The 20,063-nt window shown below is 39.2% G+C and overlaps 2 protein-coding genes across 2 annotated transcripts; both read right to left on the bottom strand.

The window, feature by feature from the left end:
• Nucleotides 1–7: 7 nt before the first annotated feature.
• gabarap (GABA type A receptor-associated protein) lies at nt 8–6,624 on the bottom strand. The gene is made up of 4 exons (XM_022241244.2): nt 6,218–6,624; nt 4,372–4,450; nt 2,370–2,488; nt 8–2,002 (listed from the first exon to the last, which is right to left on the bottom strand). The coding sequence occupies exons 1-4, from the start codon at nt 6,311–6,313 to the stop codon at nt 1,937–1,939; spliced, it is 360 nt and encodes a 119-aa protein (XP_022096936.1). The 5' UTR covers nt 6,314–6,624; the 3' UTR covers nt 8–1,936.
• Nucleotides 6,625–7,467: 843 nt separating this feature from the next.
• On the bottom strand, nt 7,468–19,933 carry LOC110982673 (glycosyltransferase 8 domain-containing protein 1-like). The gene is made up of 8 exons (XM_022241264.2): nt 19,742–19,933; nt 18,036–18,128; nt 16,220–16,490; nt 15,843–15,960; nt 15,484–15,672; nt 13,776–13,942; nt 12,712–12,824; nt 7,468–11,606 (listed from the first exon to the last, which is right to left on the bottom strand). The coding sequence occupies exons 1-8, from the start codon at nt 19,764–19,766 to the stop codon at nt 11,428–11,430; spliced, it is 1,155 nt and encodes a 384-aa protein (XP_022096956.1). The 5' UTR covers nt 19,767–19,933; the 3' UTR covers nt 7,468–11,427.
• Between the last annotated feature and the right edge of the window lie 130 nt (nt 19,934–20,063).

The following is a 20,063-nucleotide window of genomic DNA, read 5'->3' as shown; positions in this document are numbered from 1 at the left end:
ACAACTCTTATTACTCAGGCAAAACTTTTAATGCTAGTTTAAAATTACATAGCTATTCGTGAATATTCCCCAAAACAGCAAAACACATAACATGTTTTTAATGTTTGAACTCACAAATAACTTAAAATCAATCAACTTCGAATAAACATACATAACACCGGCTATAACTCAGAGTACATGTATGCTGGGGGGGGGGTTGTTTTTCTTTTTTTTTTTTAACGATACTGCTATAAGAAACAAAAAAATTCAGACATAAGGAATTTCATTGGAGTATTTTATTTTACGAGTGACATCAATAAAAGCACTATTTTCATGTGAACAGTTTATTAGCAAATACTACGAATAACTGAAGAAGTTAGGAGAGTTTCGGTTGATTTTTCAAGCCAATCGTGCATTTGTTTTTAAATTGCCGGTAAACTTTCATTATGAACTGTTTGGTGCATTTTTTCTCCTTTGGATAACTACCGCGATGACAATCTGAGCACTACTCAAAATTAAATGTAGCGCCCAAGGCATCGACAATTGCCCAAGGAATCGACAATGCAACATGACTCTAGCATCATTTTGACGGAATGACTTCTCGACTGGGTTTCCAAAAAAATGTGCAGGTTGAGGTAAGTTCATGTTAAATAAGTTATGCTATACGTACATTGAGTGACGTTATTGGGTCCCAACATCTGATAAAACGGAGAAAGTATCATAAATTATATTAACATGTATTAAACTACAATTACGTAATATTTACAGCTAAAGCATAGTTTGATGTTCACCATTGTTTGATTTCTTGACATAAAACATTTGGTAAAATAGTATAGGTGAATAAAGCCATAACCTGCAATTAGCCTCTGTGAGAAATTTTACGAGGGTTCACACTTTACCAATTGAAGGGAAGTGTTTCTCAGAAACCAGTGTCCAACCATTAATTTTCACTGCTTCCTAGTCATGCTAGTAGTGCAAAGAGTGACTTTTCCCCTTTAAATTCAGCTTAATTAAATGTATCATTGGAATTTTTAGCTTCTTATATTTTCTGTGTAAACAGAGTAATACATATACATGTACATGTATATATGCAAGCGTTTTAAGAGTTTGTTTCTTTAGTTTACATAACACCTCTCGTTTCGTTTCAAAATAAATGACCAATCCTCGATTCCAATCCTCGATTAGCATTTGTTTAATGAATGACTTGGAAAAAAAGCAATAGGGCATGCACAAAATTACCCGACTTTAATCCTGCCAAAGTAATTAAACACGTATATACATTACAATACACAACTGAAAGTATTAAAACTGTGGAATTCCAACAAAGAAAATGTAAGTTAAAGATGGTATGCTGAATTCTGCCTGCACATGCACATGTGGGATACGTAGTTACATGTCAAAAAACTGAGGATGGGTGTGTAGTGGATACAGGTAAAGGAGTGAAACTGGTTTTCCTTTTCATTTCAAAAAGCTCTTTTTAAGTTCTTAATGCAGTATTACATAAATGTACATGTACTTCTACAATGTATGAGCGGTAACTGCTTTGAAATGAAATTTGACAGTTCGACGTCGAGTATGTGCAACCCAACTCCCTCAAATTTGCCAAAATCAGAAACAAGAACCAGGCCTGCCTGAAATTTGTAGGTGGTGTGTGTGCACCTACAGTGGCCACCTGTAAGAGGCTAAAGCCATATCCTTAGCTGTCGCTATTACGCAGATTTTAAAATGGCCTACTTAAGACAGATTTGCAGCACCCCTGGCATCATTACCGTCATGTTCTAATGTTTTTTAGTTCCTGATTAGTGTTGAAGTTTGGCAAATTCAGTAAAGTTCATGGCAAATTGTTTCTCTTGCTTTTCTATTTCTTATTCAAATTTTTTTGTTTGTTTCTTATTTAGGTTTTTACAGTGTTTTCTTTTCTTGTATGTGCAGTGAAGTAACACAATTTGTGATGCATCTAGGCCCCGTACACACTCTCGTCACTGTAGGCGATGTACAGGAAGAAATCCTCCTCATGGTGATCCTATAACAGAAAGCAAAAGTCAACACAATTACATGTTTGTCAGGTCAATCTCCTGACCCCACAGTGCAGTACAAGTGATGCTCTTCAGACACAACCCTCCAGATTGTGCATGTGCTAGGTGTAGTTACTAGGAGCAGCTGGTGATGAAACCTCCTTCTGTTGGCTCTGCCATAATCACTGCCCACTGAGCAAAGCCAGCAGATTAACCTTTAAAAAAAAAACCCAGCACATTCCGAAAACTCTCTTTCACTATTCATCATGACACGCTACAGGTATCTCTTTGCTGAGAATTTTCTGGCAGTGCTAAATGGAGCTCAAAGTACACCTTGAGAGGTAGAGAAGGGCTAGCAAGAACAAGGGCACATACCTGGTACAGCTGGCCCATCGTGGCGCTGGTCGGGGGAATAACATTATTTACAAAGAAGAAGAGAGCGTCCTCTGGGCGCAGCTGAATCCGCTTCCGGATTAGGAAATAGAACTGGCCAACTGAAAAATTAAACAATCCAGAATTACTTGATGTTCAGCATCATTCGGCCCTAACATGAGGGTAATAAAATGATCACTCCAAAGGTACCTGTGCCTATACAACAAACACCTGCAATATAACTGGACTCGCCATACTGACATAGAGTAAAATGTACTTTCCAAGCCAGCCTTTGTGGCATCGCAAAAATACCTGATACATGTAATTGTCCACAAGCTTCCTTTGAGCCTCGTTCCTGTTTGATATTTCTGTCGTTGCTATAGGAAATGGAAACATAAGACAGGGTGCCGGGGCAACAGCTGGTAAAAAATACCTGGAACACACACGCACTGGCTACAATGTAGCGCCATAGAGTGCCTTCCATAACACAAATTAATGCAAATGTGGCCTATCCCACGAACACTTTGTAATGTGAAGATCAGCAAGCAGCCCTGGAGGGGAGGAACTGAGGAAACTACCTGGGACGAGTCAAACAAAGTCACTCAACATCCTCCAAGATCAGTCTAGAGGGTGTTTGGAACTGAAATTAACAGCCATTTGGTACGCACTTACGGCGTAGGTGCAGACATTTAGCATGCAGAGTATGCACCACAAATTTAGTCTAGAATACATGGTCTTTGTGTGCATGCCGAACGCCTGCAAGAACCCAGTTAAAAACATCATACCATCTGTTTTTTTCTTTCGCCGGTGAGAGTGCATTTCAACTACGGACGGATATGATGTAGGTACATCAGACGGCTGGGATGGTGTTCACACTGCTCAACTCAGTTGACATGTACATGTATACATGTACATTTACTTTGAAACATTAACTTCAAAGGGTGGATTAGACAGAATTCAAGTTTTAACCCTAACGAGCTGGGGAGGGGGGCATTGCATATTTTTGCCTACGCCAAGCCTTCAGGAGTTTTTTCAGAATGTCTTGTGGCTTTTCAACGAAATGTTGTGAAAATCAGACAGAATGTTCTTGCAAGATGCTCATTTTTTCCGTGACAGCTCGGCCAGAAATACCACAGGTAATCAACGCATGCAGGCCGGCAAACGTGAGACCATAGATTTCAAATGACCATGACAACAAAATCATATGTTGGATCAAATTGGAACTTCACAGATGTACATGCACAGTAGGCTACTCACTAGAAGCATCTTTACATGCATACCAAGTTCTCAAAAAATCATGCATAAAACAGTTCCCCCCCCCACCTTGGATATGGGGTGATCTGAAAAAAGCCTGGCTGTTTCAGGTTAAAAGCAATGATACATGTACAGTGTAAAAGTCCATGACCATATACATTGTACAGGTAGGGCTTTACTCTGGGTGTTATCTACATGAGCCTTGTGCACCTGGCAATGAATATGCCAGATGCGATCAGTTGATGTGTGCCATTGCTGGAGCCTTGTGCAATCTGTCCATTTTGCAGTACAATAGGCTGATAGTTCTGTCATTAGCCAATACGGCCGTTTCAGAATAGTGCGCCGCCAAGAGTTTGCAACGCGTTGGCCAATCACCATTCTCGAAATTTGTCGACCCAATATGCAATTGGAAAGGGTCGACAAATTTCGCGCGTTATGATTGACTGACCGTTGCAAACTTTTGGTGGAGCACAATTGTGAATCACCTGAATTACCTTACAAGTCCATCTGATTCATGGTCGTGGAAGACAATTTCAAAAAGGGAAGTGAAGTCGGAGATTTCATATTGGATTGACTGACAGCGCAATGTTATCCAGCGATCGTGCTGATCGACCCACCCATCAGGCCCAACAAAAATATTCGCATAACCTATGGTTAACCTCTGGGTTAATGGGATCGACCTGCTCTGGGATCAGCGCACAAGCTACAGGAAAGCTGCTGAGGGAAGGCGGATCCATCAGTTTGAACAAACCTGTTAAATCAGAGGGCACCAGGTATTTCTTCTTGTCCAGGTCACCGATGCGTGCTTTGGCTGCCTTCTCTACAATCACCTGGAAAAAAACACAAAATTACTTGTAGAGTCATTCAATGAAAGAAGGAAACAAATACATCACACCATAACACCCCCCCCCCCAATTTTTGATCCATGTACAGGTAAACCCTCCCATCAATTTCTCAATGTGTCACCGATGTGCTTGAAATTCCTGAGCGTTAGGGTGGACACTAAAGATTTTTCAATTTCCTGGGTCACTCTTTTTGTTGAAAGAATGAGTCTTTTTTTTTTTCACTCTTTTCCTTCGAAACAAGATGATTATACATGTACATGTATGCAGTATCAAAGTATCCAACAATAAGAGATGGCTTTCCTTTAAAATTTACCGTTTAATCAAATTCAGTATACCAGCATTTCCTTTACAATCTAGATGCTTACATGCATATACTGTAGTACTGGTGAGATGTTCAACAAATAACATCCTGAACTATAAACCAGTACAATTGTTATGTACATATACATGTATGTAGGTTGACTTCTCATATGGCTGGAATTTTTATATAAATTTCTTCAATATCCCTTCATATTGGAGAAATTTTTACTATTGGAGAAATTCCTACTATACACTTCTTCATTTATCCATGTACATGTCTCATGCCTTCATGACATGTCATGTGCTGATGGGTTTTTTGGTTACAACTTACATGTATAAAAACAAACGTGGCCTATCTTTCATATCTTTACCAGGTGTTTACTGTCTTTAAACTTATGATCATGATTTTGACTAACTCTACTGAGTGGAGCGTTAGTATTCCTTTTTTATGATTTTAAGGTCCTCTAACGAAACCAGTTCGAGGACCATATGTAGTCAGGGCACAAGACGTATTGACAGGGAAACAGTCGTAGGTAGCACTCCAAAACATCACCACCAGCGAGTCTTGTGCCCAGACCACGTATAGGCCAGCCATGCATGCATCTGGCATGTCTGGGAGGACCATGTTTGCCCATAGAGTTATTGGGCCAGAAACTCTACACGCGCGCCCGTATTTGAATGGGAGGAGGCGGCGAGAAGTTTAAGTACTGTGTGTGTGTTAAGCGAAAACAGTCGGAGAAAAAATGTTACATCCTGACTCCACTTTTTTCATCATATATCATCTCAGTAAAAGTCAGTCATTACAGAAACGCTGGAAAGACAAATTCTGGACTGAGAAACATTTACCAATGTTGTTGGGAAATATTTAGAAAATTCTCTTCACTTCCCATAGACTTTGTACACAACTGCTGAAGTGGATCCAGGATGCAACATTTTTTCTACGGTCGGATTTTGACAGATTTTGAAGTCAGAAATATAATTGAAGCCCCAACTAGGCATATTTGACATTGGCATTTATGGAAGCCAGTGGCCTAGGTGGTGATAATTAAAGGTAATTTGGTGAGTCTTTGTAATTTTTGAGAACCGTTTTCACCTTACTATATGTGCAAGCGTGGAGCCTTAGTATGACGATCCTGTCCAAAATCACAAAAAGAGGAATAGGCATAGGCCCCCGTACTACTATTCTAACGCTCCACTCAGCTCAACAAGATTTTGACACATAAATTTTAATTTTTATATAGGCTATAGGCCTAAGCTTGTTATTTAGTGTGTCATATTCCCCAATGCATAGTGTAATATTTCACAAATGTAAAATGTCAGTGCAATCTTCAGTATCCATGGGCATAAACTGAGGGCCTACACATTGACAACGAGCCTTGGCATTGACATCAATGACAATGGCGCAGTAAATTGGCCCAGTTATAACGCTAGGTAAGCTCAGTAACAACTCACGGGCACTCTGTCCGGGTATTTCCTGCGAATTTTCTCCCCTTCCTGTCTCCTCTTCTCAAAAGGATGCTCTTCTTTATACACCCACTTCATCGTCATTGATTTTTTAGTTTCTGGGAGTAGGAAATGGGTAGAAATAGCGAAAAACTTGCTCCAGTCCTTGCGTGATGAGTCTTGCTTCAGTTTTCAACCTGACCACTATGTTTTGATTTTGTAGGCGTATTCCAAAATAGGTCCCTCAATTCAAAATATCATTGAAATGCTAAAAGTGTCCTCTAATATAAAATATTGTCTCGTAAGAGCTTTCCCAAGCTGTTAATAGGCACAAAACACTAAGACTGTTGTTGTATAAGCTTCTTTGCTTGAATGAAATGGAAAAATCTGTTCGCGAAAGGATTTTATGCCGACGAGTCACAAGTATTGCCCCATATTATGACGACATAAACTGGTACCCGATGCAAACCGTGATATCTCTGTTCGATATGTTAATGCACACGCAGGGTACTATACTATTGCAAAGGAAAATTCCCCCCCGAACTCAAAACTCGTCACGCTATAAATATATGCATGACGTAACTTCTGAGCCCAGCACGTGAGGGTGCGTCATTACCGATCCGACGCTGTCCCGTCGGACGCATCAACAAAAGTTTTTTGTTGTTGTTGTTTTTTGGGGGGTTTTTTAAGCAAAGATAATATGACTAGCGTGTTCTCAACTGTTGTGCCATCATTCATATTCATTTTTAACTTAAAGAGTGCAGTATGTTTTATCAAAGTCCGTCTTTGGAGATGTTTTCCCTCTTCATTTTTACGAGATAAGTCAAAGTTAAGTTAGGCTATTCTCCAGTTAATTCGTTCTCATGAGATCTATGTTTAGAAACACTGTTTCTAATTTGAAACAAATCGTTGCTACAAGATATTTTTTCTACTTTTTTTTTAATGAGATTTCTTTTTAGAAGAAAAAAATGTTTTGGGATAATTTTTTTTCAAGTTTTGTTTCTCACTGTATGCTTACCACGTGCTTGGTGTAGCTTTATGCTTGCTTTTTGCCTGTTCCGTGTTCATTTATTAAAATATAACTTCTAGATACTGGTATTCAAAATAATTTATTGCATAGAAGAGTGAATTTTACTTTTTCAAAGCAAAAATCTCGCCCGAACCTCAAGAATTGACCTCCTTAAGTTTTATTTCCTTGACGAAAAGTGGACTTAATTATTATCCTAAATAAATGTTGCATACAATGTGCACGGTAATAGTTCAAATGAACTAATTTCTAAGCAACATTTTTAATTCTATCTTCTTTTCATAAAACTGGGGGTATGGAATGAACGTTGACCAGTTGGAACAGACAAATCACATGTGCTTGTAGTCTAAAATAACACACAGACTTGCTTAACTTGAAATCACATTGAACAAGGCCTGTACACGTGCATTAGTGTACAATATACAGAATGGGCATCAAACACGAATAATATAAACCTAAAACAATGGCACCAAACATTGTTTACAACATAAAGGAAGGTTTCTAATGGGAACTTGACAAATCGCGTCCAATAGCGCACATGTAAACAAAGCGTCACGTACATTAAGGTGTTACAGGTCGATTGATATGAAACTTTAAGATGTTTTTTTTTTTAACTACACGCAGTTTCATCAGCGAATTAGCACCCACGTACGGTCGTACGAATCCATACACCACTGAGTTCAAAAGTCTAATCATATCTATTTTCATATCCATTGTACTTGTATTGTTTATTTCTTCATTTCGTTAGTTGCACTTTCTAGAGTTGTTTGTTAAGCCCTTGGGAAAATGTGTTTTATCAATGCTTTAACAAGTATATCATGGATGCATTAACATAAGATGAGGATATTCTGAAACTTTAGATGGGAGAGTTAGATTTTTTTTACATGATTAACTACAAATACCCTGCACACATTATTTAAAGATTGTCTGTATAAATACAAACAAGAATGTAATAACATAATAGAATATTTCTCGCCTTCCTTTTGTGTTCTTCACTTCAGTGAGCAAACTCAACAATTACCACCAAGCTCAAGAGAAGGTTTATCACAATGTCACTCAGTCCTACGCAGTACTTCATGTCCGTTCAGAGTTTTGTTTGTTCATTGAAAAACACAAATCGATTATTGACTGCTGCAAAGATTCATACGTGAACATGTTAATTTGAACCCTGGAACGCACTTTATGAGAGGCACAAAGCGTTGTTTTTATTTGTGAAACAATAACACGGTGTGCTCATCTTTGTCTTGTAAACACATTGAACAATGCAGTCAGGTGAAAATTGGCTAGAAGGCCCTGGTTAGGGTATCTTTCTTAGAATGATTTTGGCATAATCTTTAAATTTTTGGGTACGAGCGTACTAGTCGACCCAACCACCTTGGACAATAAGCAAACTGATACCGTGCACGAAATCGGGCCGATGGATACCCCCCCCCACATGTCCAATCCCTATACACACGATAGTTACCTAACACACTCCCCCTAGAAGTCTGTAAAGAATTCCTGAGATTCCGATCAAACAATGACAAACACAAAGGCGGGGGGGGTTCTCTCTGCCCCATATCTTGCATCATATGAGCAAACAACTACACATGCTCAATATAGGCCTAAAACCTATGCAAAGTAAATCATTACAATCACTAAGATACGTAACGATTCACCTGACTGCACTATGAACACATCTGGCCTATTCATTACAAACATTTCATAGGAGAGATCTGGATTTGAACAGGATTTATGCTGGCATTTCAAGTGAAACTTGGTTACAAGCCCTCTTGTCTTTTTGCCAAAACAAAGTTTGTTTAGCTATCCACGACCATGTGTGAATAAATAACACATCTTTGAAAAGAGGGGATCTGTGGCTTTAAGGTGCTACAGTATTCACTACTTTGGTGTAAAACTAACACAATCTCAAAAAATATCAACAGAAATTTGTTGCGTTTTTCAATGCTCAGTATAATGTGAAAATAATATTTTTTCAAATGTGCCATCGAAATAACCAATGCTGTTAAAATAAAGTCAATGTTTTACTGTATACTTGAAGCAATCAAAAACTAGACCACAAAAGTTTCTGGGGAAACAAAATTGGTTAGATATGTCATTCTCTATAACAAAGTAGTAAAAACTTGGTACATAGACACTACACGTATTTAGATCGGAGGGTTTGCTATCGATTTTGTCTTTTCTCACATCGTTTCCCTGTTAAAAGTTGCAGAAATTATTACTGAAGTTGTTACACCTATTTTATAGAAAATTTTATACAAAATAAACGACAGTGTTTCAAAAAGTATCAAAGTAAACCTTACTCTAAATCTGCTATTTACAATGGTCTTTTTTTTTCAACATGGCAAGAATTTCGTTTGGCAATGTGTTATTTACGATAAAAGGTTAGCACACAAAAAATGAATTTGTAACACAAAAAACAGAAACTATGAAATTATAAAATTTGAATGACACTTAATAGCACATAAAGTTTACGGTTGGCAATGAAGTGTTAGCACACTCAGAAAGTAACAATATCAAAACGCATCAACTGTTTCAAAATCTCACAGTACATAAAGAGCACAATATTTCTTTGCAAAACAATTTTTTAAATTCCACGGAAGCAGGCAGATGCATGTTCAAGATGACAGAAAGTATGAATGACGAGAATACTAAAGAGTGTGTCAGAAGATGCCACCAGGTTGCCACCCTGGTTGCCACCAGGGCTGCTTTATACAGAAAGTGCCAACTTCAGATTTTGGAAATAAAATGGCTGTTCATTATGTGTAAAGAAGATCGTGCGGCAATGGTTACCAACTCTCTAAGTGCACTGGTTCATGTACCTGCCAGTTTGTTTTCAACCACTGCGACACTCTCTGTACATGGCTCTGGTGGCAATAATACATTGACAAAAAATTAGGATCTACAATGTATAAGATCTAAAGATATTAAAATATAAGCCTTGACAAATGTGAGAGTGCTGGTTCGTGTTTCTCTCTGCATTTTGTCAAGGACCCATCCTGATTCCTCTGAAAATTTCCACTTTGCAGAAAAGCAATGGTATTCTACAAGCTTCGGAAGCTTCCTGACAAATCCTGACACATCATGAAGACTATACAGTATCTTTGCACAGGGAGGGTTAGGAATTTTTTCTCCATCGAGACTAGAATTGCTGTGAAACAATTTGCCTTGGGAAAAACCTTCGAATGATCAGAAGAACTGAAACGACCCATTTAACTGTGAGGCTGTTCCCATTACACTGCATTTGATGAAAACATTTTGAACTTTTGTGAAAGATTTTCCAAGTTTTTGTGTCTTTGAATCTTCTTTTTAAGAAATGGATCCTTTCTCTGTCCTAGGTTGGTTGAATATATCAAAGACAGTGGGTCGTTACATTCAAACTGTAAAGTGCCAATATTTTCCAGCAGTGAAATACTTTGACAAATGAGTGATCTTCAACCATATGCAAATAAATATAAAGTTTGTGCATCTGTCAGCACCATTTTCCCACTATTAGATTTTGTCACAGTAGGTTAAAGGAAAAGGCAAGATGGGCACAAGTCACATGGTCTGCATTCAGTACTGAAAGGTCCTTATGGCAGTCACATGACCTTTTGGCAAATGGGTCATTCCATATATTTGAGGTCAAATTTTTCCAGTCCCTGTTAAGTCTGGCATATGATTTTTTAATGTTTAGGACTCATTTTAATTTCCAAAATTGAATAAGTACTGCAAATTGCATGTACCTGCAAAAAAGGAAAAATAGTTTGAAATCAATTTCAGTGATATATCCCTCGAAGTATACATCAGGTGTAAGAGTGAAAGTAAAATGTCACATGTTGAACCTTAAATTTATCGAATACCCACATACTTTTTAGGCCCTATTGTAAACTTGAAAGAAATACTTTAATTGGAACCGAACATGTTCCAAATAAGCTTTTGTTGGGGGCCAACGGACTTGACTTTCACCAAATCTTCCTAATTGATTTCATGTAAATTAACAAAGTTCTTGACATTAAGTACCTCTTAGTACATCGTTGTCAATAAGGACCTTAAGGTACTGACATAATGACTAGGTATGCTTCTTCGCTGCAGATCCCCTAATTCTGGCTATTCCGTTGTGCTAGTCCCTGTCAGATCTAACTTGGTTTTTTTTTTAATATAGGGAAGGTATTGCAAGGGTCAGGTAGCCTGGGCCCCGCAGGGCTCCTCGTTAATCAACCTTGTACTTGCGGATCAGCTTGAACTTGCCCATGGGGTCAGGCAAGAAGTACTTCTCCCAGACCAGGGTGTGCTGGGAGGTCCGCCCCCAGGGCTTGAAGTGGCCGTTCCAGTGCAGGAGCTTCGCCGATTTCACAAAGTTCTCAGAGTATCGCGTTCCGGAGGTCACACCTGGGACACAGTGACAATGAGAATTCAACCAACATAAGAATTGTTATTAGTGGCATCAACTGCCAGCAATCCATATACACAAACAAAGGTACATTGAAAAATCATTAGTTTCCCACTTTCAAAGAAATGTCCAGAATCTCATAAATGCAGTCAAACCTCATTAATCCTTCGGACTTGACAAAATACCTTGTTAGAACAGGAACATTGTATTATCACAAAAGGCAACAATGAGAAACAAAGGATTGGGACCTAAACATTTTCTTGTTATAAGCAGAATCTTGTATTAACAGTGCTCTTAGTAACAATAATTAATTATTAAAAGATGTCGGTAACCACAACGGATTTGCTCCTTAACCTGAAATAACAACATAATGTTAACAACAGAGTTAATCAATTTGGATTTTTACCCTGCCCTACGTGTATTATAACACTGTATACTCAGTACTTGCCCCCAAAGGCTTATGAAAAAACCACAAATGTACTTGGGTGGGACTCGAACCCACGACTTCCTTCTTACAAGTGCAGACGTCTTAACAACTCGACCGACGAGCTATCCGGGGTTGGCTGGCTGGTTCGAGTCAGATGTAGCAGTGAGAAGCGGAACGACTATTCCCAAGGATGGATTTGCACCAGGGAACCTTGTACCCAAGTACCCCTATGGTTTTTTCACAAACCTCCAGGCGCAAACACTGAGTATACATTTTTACATTACACGTCAGGCAGGGCAAAAAAATCCAAAATTAATTAATATCTCCAAGGCGCAAATTCCTTTCTTGGAAATAACAAGAAAGTTGCAACCATGTGTCTTTTAGTTTGAACATTAGAACACAAAGGCAACAACATAAGTGAAACTACAAAGTTTACTAAATGAACAGTTTTAGTAGGTACTGAAAAGTTATCACTACAATGAGTTACGCAAATTTTCACTTTCATTCTCACAAAGTGAAAATCTGAAAGTCCTCTCAATTGAAGGATTTTGGTTCCACATAAAGTCATTCTCCCTCAACTCGAAAGAAACTGTTCCCTTTAGAGTTGAAAATTTAAAAAACACTGCAGAACAAAAGCCTAGCAATAACTACAACCGTTCTTGATGTTTAATACTAACCAAGGTGCCTGACGTGCCACTCTGGGGGGATTTCGGTGTGCTGTTTGTAAAGAACGATCATCATGGGCGGGGCAGCATTCCCCCCGCCTCTCTGAGTTGTCCAAATGTCTTCCCTGGAAGGAGAAGAGGACACAATGAATGGCACTGGGCAAAGTGAGACTTACACTGTGCGAGTGAAAATCCTTGGCACTGATCGCTGGATAGGCAAAATGACAGCTACATGGTGTTGGCAAACATTTACCTCTGTATCGTCATCTCCATCACAAAGAATGTTTGCTGACTATTGAACAAGCCAACCTATAACTGACGGTCCTGAAAAAAAAAATGTGGGGGCATAATGGGGGGGTTGGGGAAGAGGCCCCCAAAACTTTGCAATTTGTTTTTGGAACTTTTTGATTTCTGAGGATTGAGGTTACATTTGGGGGCTTTTTTACACATTTTTGGAAGGTGAGGAAACAAGCAGACCTCTCCCCCCCGAAACTGCCTCTCTTTCAATTTTTTTCTTTCATTTTTTAAGCTCCAGGAGGGGGGATGGCCGCAGTTGGTACCTCTCCCCCATCCATCCTTGATAACTGACTGCTTTGTGTGGTCACTCAAGTTCAAACTTTCCTGATGTCTGAGAGACTAAGCCTGCAGAAGGTTTGCAAATGCACCATAAAGATCTTTTCTCTCAATGGGTAGGAAGTGATCAAGAAGAAATGGTCATAAGAGCTCAAAAGAAAAGATTTGAAGGTTTGCGCACTGGAGGGAAGTACTTGGATTACATACATGGCTGCACCACGGAATAGACATCTTCTGTGAGTCGGTGAGGTTTTGTAAAGACTCAATTATTGTAACTCTATTCATTGAGGTTTAAAAGATAACATTGATAAAAGCACCAAACTGAATCTTCTCAGCACTGAGTTCTCAGCACACAAAAAAGACATCTGTCCACTACCACAAACCTTCCATGCAAAAAGTCACAGTTTAACTCATTAGTGACCCTTTTAACCATGGAATTTCACATTTCAGCAGGCAAGTTCTTGTACACTGAGGCAATAAACAAACGTCAGTGCTGGACTCACCTGGCGTTGACACCCAGCCAGTAGTCCAGCTTCTCCATGATCTTCTGCTCTTTCCACAAGCTGATGTTGGCTACGAAGACTCCGGCATTGAAGGAGCAAGCCATAGGGTTAAGGCCCAGCTTCTTGATGCGTTCGCTTTTAAAGTTCAGATAGTTGGAGTACACATTCTTGTCCACCGAAAAATAGAATACACAACAAAGTTATGACAACCGGGATGATTCCAAGATTTTGCCCATTCATGCATAAACACAACATACCACCTGGATGCCTTTCTACTTTTCAAGTCTATGCAATTACAAATCAGGGCGGTATTTGACTCCAAATACAAAGAATTTGGGCCAATGTAAGACAGCAGACTGTTTATGCATTTGCACATGCTGTGCATTGCTTTTGGCAAGTCCTCCCAACTTATCTGGGTCTGCTCGTGGGGAATGTTCCAGTAATCTGGAGTTTTCAAATACTTCCTTGTCAAGGATGTAGTTACGACCAATTGTCCCTGGGGCTGAAGAGACTTTTCAATCGTTGTAGTGAGGCCAAGTTGGATGAAAGTAGTACTTTCCAAGGTATGCAATACTGAGGACTTTGGCATGAAATTATTCTTGCAATAGCATGCCAAGGTTATTCGAGTATATTTCTTTCCTCAACTTAATTTTGCTTATTATGCAAGTGAGCTGTTATCATAGAAACGAGACGTCTGACGGATTCTTTGCCAGTCAATGATCTCATGTAAGCAAATATGTAGTAGCCCTTTTTGAGCAGTGAAAATTTGTGTGTTTCCTCTCTTCGTGCAAAACAAATCATGATATTCTTGCAACCGGGGTTTTCACAAGAATATGAAACTCATAAATATGAAGCCAGCATTGAACTTCAAGCAATCCTGATGGTCATTAGCTTGCAAAAGCTTTTTAAAGCCAGATTTACGAACTTAAAATCTGGTTTGCTGTGATATTATTTTGTCACAGCAATTCATTGTCTAACCGAAACTCCAGTTGATATTAGGATAGAGTAGAATTCGGTAGGGTTTAATGGTGTCGTTAAAAATCAGTTTATGGTATGTCAAGGATTTATACTCTCTTCTAATGACGATATTGCATGAAGTGGTGCAATATCTCTTTAAAAAACCTTTGCATTTTTGGCTTTATCATGTGTGTCACTACAAACGTCCATTGCAAATATATACACTACTCAAAAGAATTAAAGGAACAAGAGAACAGAATGACACAAATGACATGTATGATTGCACCAACATTGTGGAGTATTGTTTGAGAACCAATTGACAACACCCGAATGATTTTCACATAACTTTACTGCCTCATGTTCTGACGGTAGCCCATATGGACCATGACAAAAACATTATGTTTTCTTGTTCCTTTAATACTTTTGAGTAGTGAATATGTTAAGGAAAACCCCTACAAGAAATACTTTCAAAGGTTTTTGTTATACCCTATGTTGGCAACACACGGTGGGACATCTCCATCAGAGACAACGGCATACACAAATATTGAACACTGATAACGGCTCTTCACCGCTGGCTTTATTGGTAAAAATTCAAAGCCGTAGTCGTAGGAGACAGACCGCATCATGTCTATCCCTGTCATGCGCCACTCCGTACAATCCCATGTACAGTATTAACTAAATTGACACACCAGCAATGCTGGGTGAACATACATGTATCACATGCCTCCATTTGGAAGGTTCTATGTCCCACCTGATGCAGGCTGGCTCGACTGGAGGAGGAGCTGCAGTCATCCGACAGTGCCACAGCAACGCCTGGCTCCATCTTGGTGTTGTTCAAGTCGGCAATGTCTCCCTGGACAATCGTATCGCTGTCCACGAAGACCACGCGGCCCCTCAATGTTGGGAACACTTTGGCAAAATAAAAGCGTGCAAATGTCATCTGCAAAAGTGAAAAATAGCAAATTCTTGTGATTAGAAGATCATGTAAGCTTTGGCTCAATTCACCATTTGCTGCCAGGCTCCAGGCCGGAGTCTAACATGCACAAGTATGGAAGCAGACTCTGTCCAGCTCCTGTCCTCTCATTTTCAATTAGTTGACAGTCGACTCACTGGTGAAACACTGTCTCTTCTCACATCCTTGGCCTGCGTTTTCCCCTTCACCCACGATTCATTGAAGGCCACCATAGTGTAGTCTATATCCTGCAAGGCAGGTATAGCCAGCCATGATCTGCAAAAATTGAAACAATTTAGGTTTAATCAATGCGAATTCACAGCTTTCTTCAGGCTGATGAAAGCTATAAAGGAGTTTACTACACATGTACATGTATTTTGTGCAGAATGAAGGTACGCAGGTGATTTCCATCATGTTCATTTGGAGTGGACTCTAGTAGACGTCCATGTACAGGGGTCTTTAAGATGCAATTTTGCACTGATTCTATATGACACACAGCCAATAATATAAAGCAAAAGACCATAAACAAAATTACCTGAGATGCAGCAAGGACTCCTTGTCCACCATGATGTAAAACTTGACGTGGGACTTGGAATTCAGCCAAATACTGTTCACGGTGGCGATCAGGCCCCCCAGGGTCTTCTCATCCGAGCAAACGACCACGTTGACAATGTCCTTCCCCTTGAACGATGGCCTCTGCAACTGTGGGGCCCTGCCGGGGCCCAACTTGGACCCTTTGCTGGTGTTCCTCTTGTGCTGGCCTGGCGCAATGAGAAGAGGCCCGTCCTGCTTGGCTGCCAAAAGATCTGCAGGTTACCAAGTCAAAGAGATGCTGAAAAAAACATGCATTACAAACGATTCCCAGCATCATTTCAAATAGCTGGTTAGCCTCAGGGCAAACTTACATCTTCACGAGGGCTGAGTCAATTCAAATAATTCACTATTCGAATTTTCGCCCTTCAATTCAACCGAATATCCGAACGATATACAAAATCGGTTGCAATAAGGCACACAACTGTACATTATAATCAGTAGACTAGCTTCTCACGTCTAAGGGAACCTCCAGCCACAATTTAGCAAGATTTAAGAGATGAACAATACTTCTTGCCCGATTGGAAATTTTCATTTCTGTTGAATAGGTCAATGAATAATTTACTGTTTTAATTACTGAAGATTTCTGTCGCTTTTCACTAAAGTCTGCTGGAAACAAGCCTCCATTGTGCATTTTTTTCTAATTTAAAGCAGAAGAAAATGTTCCCTTCCTTTTCATGAATTTTGCATTCGAACATTCAAATTTGGAAAGTAATATTTGAATATTCGCTAATCGTTATTCGGCACAGCAGCCATCTACACGCAGTCCAGCTGTAATGGAATTTTGTGCAGCGCATAGTACATTTTTGCATAATGCACAAACTGCTTTCCTGTGGGACTGTTGAAACTGAGACAGGACAAACCACTGCATTTTTAAAATCTGAGTAGTTTTTCTATGAAGAAGCTTTAGTTCTGGCTTATCTGTGGTCTCGTAAGGTACATGTATGATGTCACAAACTGCCTGGCATGGTTGAAAGCTTTCCTGTGGTTGTGGAAAGTCACTAACATTATTGATTTATTTCCCAAGAGCAAAACCTATAATTAAAAGATATTGATCTTAATACCTAACCAATGGATGTCTGCCTTCAATGTACAAAGGGTAGGCTTAATCGAATAGCCTACTGCCTCCTACATTGTACATGAATCACCACTGTCAATTTTCATTCAAACAGTATAACCGAATGAAGCTTGCGGCTGAAAAATTGGCACATTTAGCATCAATCAATGCATTTTGCTTTACTGTTAAAGGATTTGCAAAATTATACATGTACATGTAGCTTATATAAAATCCCTAAAGGTCCTCGGTTTTTCAAGATCATTATCAGCTAGAACCAATCTGGCAAAGTTTTATTAGAGGAAAGTACTCTGTTAGATTGTGTACAGTGTAAATGCCACAGAACTGCAGCTCCATAGCTACATGTATCACAATGATTACCACCATTGGTGGGGAAACTGCAAGAGCAAATGACCAGAGTTAACACCACCATCACCAGATTCACCTGTGATGGAACTCTGTGGTGCCTGAACAGTAAAAATGAGTCACTTGCATGTTGACCGGACAGGGAGTCGCATGTAGTTACACGAACACAAGTACATATTCCTGAAAGTACATTACGCAGGGTTAAAAGCATCTGTTTTCGCTAATACATGAGAGAAATTCGCATTTTACCAAATCTTTTTTTTTTTGGCCAAATGCTGGGGGTTGGAGCCTTTTTTTTTCATTTGGCAACTGACAACTGGTAACCTTATTAATGTGATACCTTTGGGTTTTCTGTCATCTGGCTGGTTTGCCGGCAAGGGCAGGTAGAATACCAGGAGGTAGACAACAACGACTATAATCAACAGAGCAACGACTGTAACAAAACAATAGAATTACAATTACTGTTGGAAAGAGGTCTGTATCTAGCCATCATAATTCTTCAGGTATATACATGTATACAAGTATTTTAATATAAATGTATCGGTGTGGCCTAGAATGTATACATGTACATGCATGACGTTGATGTTGAGCATTGTATTTGCGAAGTGAGGTCTCACACAATGCATTGAAACAATTGTGGAGAAAACTGTGCATTTTGCCCCCAAATAAAGGGCTTTCTCCGAGTTTAAGGACACCCTCCAAGTTGTAATATCCAGTCCTATTGTTAATTATCCTTTGAAATGGGCACCTGTCACTTTAAGGTGAAAAATGAATGTGATTGGTTAATCATGTCAATGCAAGATGAATGATCTTCAAGCATGTATCGGAATTGGAAATTCTGAGATTTTCTTTTTCTTTGATCAGCGGTGAAATGTCATGTTTATAAATATAAAATCCAGTATAATGCAACACTTTGAGAAAGAAGTATGGCTTGAGGTGAATTGCAGTAGGGGCCTAGCCTACAATATGTATGAAATATTTAATGGAAGCAGATCAACATTTTGCAGATTTCTTTCGTTGTGCACAACTCTGTCAGTGTCACCCACAGATGAAAGCCCCACTGTGATTGGTCCAATTTGTTTCCATTCCAATAACCAGTCATACTAGCTCAGCTTTCATTTAAATGGGGTCAGGAAACCAAATTTTACAAAAGGGGAAGGCAGGAACTGTGCTGCGATTGGTGAAGCTATCACACAGCTGACACTAGTACATGCTGCTGATTTTCTGTTGTGTGGATGGGCAAAATGCTAAAGAATGTCACCATTTTATGAGGATATAAGGTCTAAAGGTAAATAAACCTCCCCATCTGACATCTAACTTCACCAAGAAGGCATACATGTATGAAATCTAGTTTCACAAAGCTGTGATGGAAGGGGAAGTTGGCACAATAAAAACTGCCAAAACGTGTTTATGGGTGTTTGTACCCAGCAACATGTATCTGGAAGGTTTGTATGTTTTATTCTTCCATGTACAAACCTTGAAGCTCTGGAAATAGGAGAGCATCACCAAACCCACTTGAAAAAAATCCCCTGAAAAATGTTGCATCCTGATTCCACTTTTCTAATCAAAAGCCTACTCATACAGTCATAGGCCCTATATCGTCTCAATAAAAGTCAGTCATTACAGAAATGCTGGAAAGACACGAATTCCGGACTGAGAAACATTTGCTGATGTTGCTGGGAAATACTTAGAAAATTCTCTTCACTTTCCATAGACTTTGTACACAACTGCTGAAGTGGAGTCAGGCTGCAACATGTTTTCCAGATCCCCATTTAGAAGGGCATTCTCTCTTTCTGGAGACTAATTTTGTCCTGTCCATGAACAAAGGGACTTCTCCAAATACTAGGCCAGGCTCAGAGTTGTGATGTGCACCGCTATTTTGTTACTGTTAGCAGTAGCAATAGCATTAGTAATACTAATAGCAGGTCATCAGGTCATGCAGGTTGGGTCATCGAATGGTCGAATCAATCCAAGTTAGGCCTAGCTTAGTTTGTAGTTAATGCTTCAATATTTTTCCTTGATCCTGAATTTCTATGACTAACTTGCCTGTAGTCGGGTAAATTCTAGCCATAATGGTTCCCACTCTTCTTATTACTAGTAGGCAAACAAAAGAAATCGAGATTAACGCGATATCTTTTCATAGCAGAACGGCCTTTACATTTTTTTTCTGCCGCGTCAACAATTTAATGATGACACAGGGTAAAGGGCGCAGCCATGTTTAGCTCATGAACACAGTCTTAGGCACTACTCTTTTTCGAAGCATGTAAAAATGAAATAATTATTTTAGATATATCCTTTTTTAAATATAGATTTTCAAAATGTTCTATTATACAATATATATTTTGAAAATTGCTAGTTAACATAACTC

This window comes from Acanthaster planci, linkage group LG16 (assembly GCF_054643075.1).
Source record: "Acanthaster planci isolate LZ-2023a linkage group LG16, COTS_SCS, whole genome shotgun sequence".
NCBI classification, from domain to species: Eukaryota; Metazoa; Echinodermata; class Asteroidea; order Valvatida; family Acanthasteridae; genus Acanthaster; species Acanthaster planci.
This window is presented reverse-complemented; position numbering and strand designations above follow the sequence as displayed.

Bases quoted from the DNA above. Each gene is read 5' to 3' on its own strand.
- gabarap (XM_022241244.2), bottom strand. From the start codon at position 6,313: ATGACGATGAAGTGGGTGTATAAAGAAGAGCATCCTTTTGAGAAGAGG. The intron at 2,489-4,371 runs GTTTGTTCAAAC...TTAATTTTTCAG, and splicing joins GGTGCCCTCTGATTTAACAG to TTGGCCAGTTCTATTTCCTA. The intron at 2,003-2,369 runs GTATGTGCCCTT...TTTCTGTTATAG, and splicing joins CGATGGGCCAGCTGTACCAG to GATCACCATGAGGAGGATTT.
- LOC110982673 (XM_022241264.2), bottom strand. From the start codon at position 19,766: ATGGCTAGAATTTACCCGACTACAG. The intron at 18,129-19,741 runs GCAAGTTAGTCA...GTTTTGTTACAG, and splicing joins TAGAATTTACCCGACTACAG to TCGTTGCTCTGTTGATTATA. The intron at 15,673-15,842 runs GTGAGTCGACTG...TCACTTTTGCAG, and splicing joins GAAGAGACAGTGTTTCACCA to ATGACATTTGCACGCTTTTA.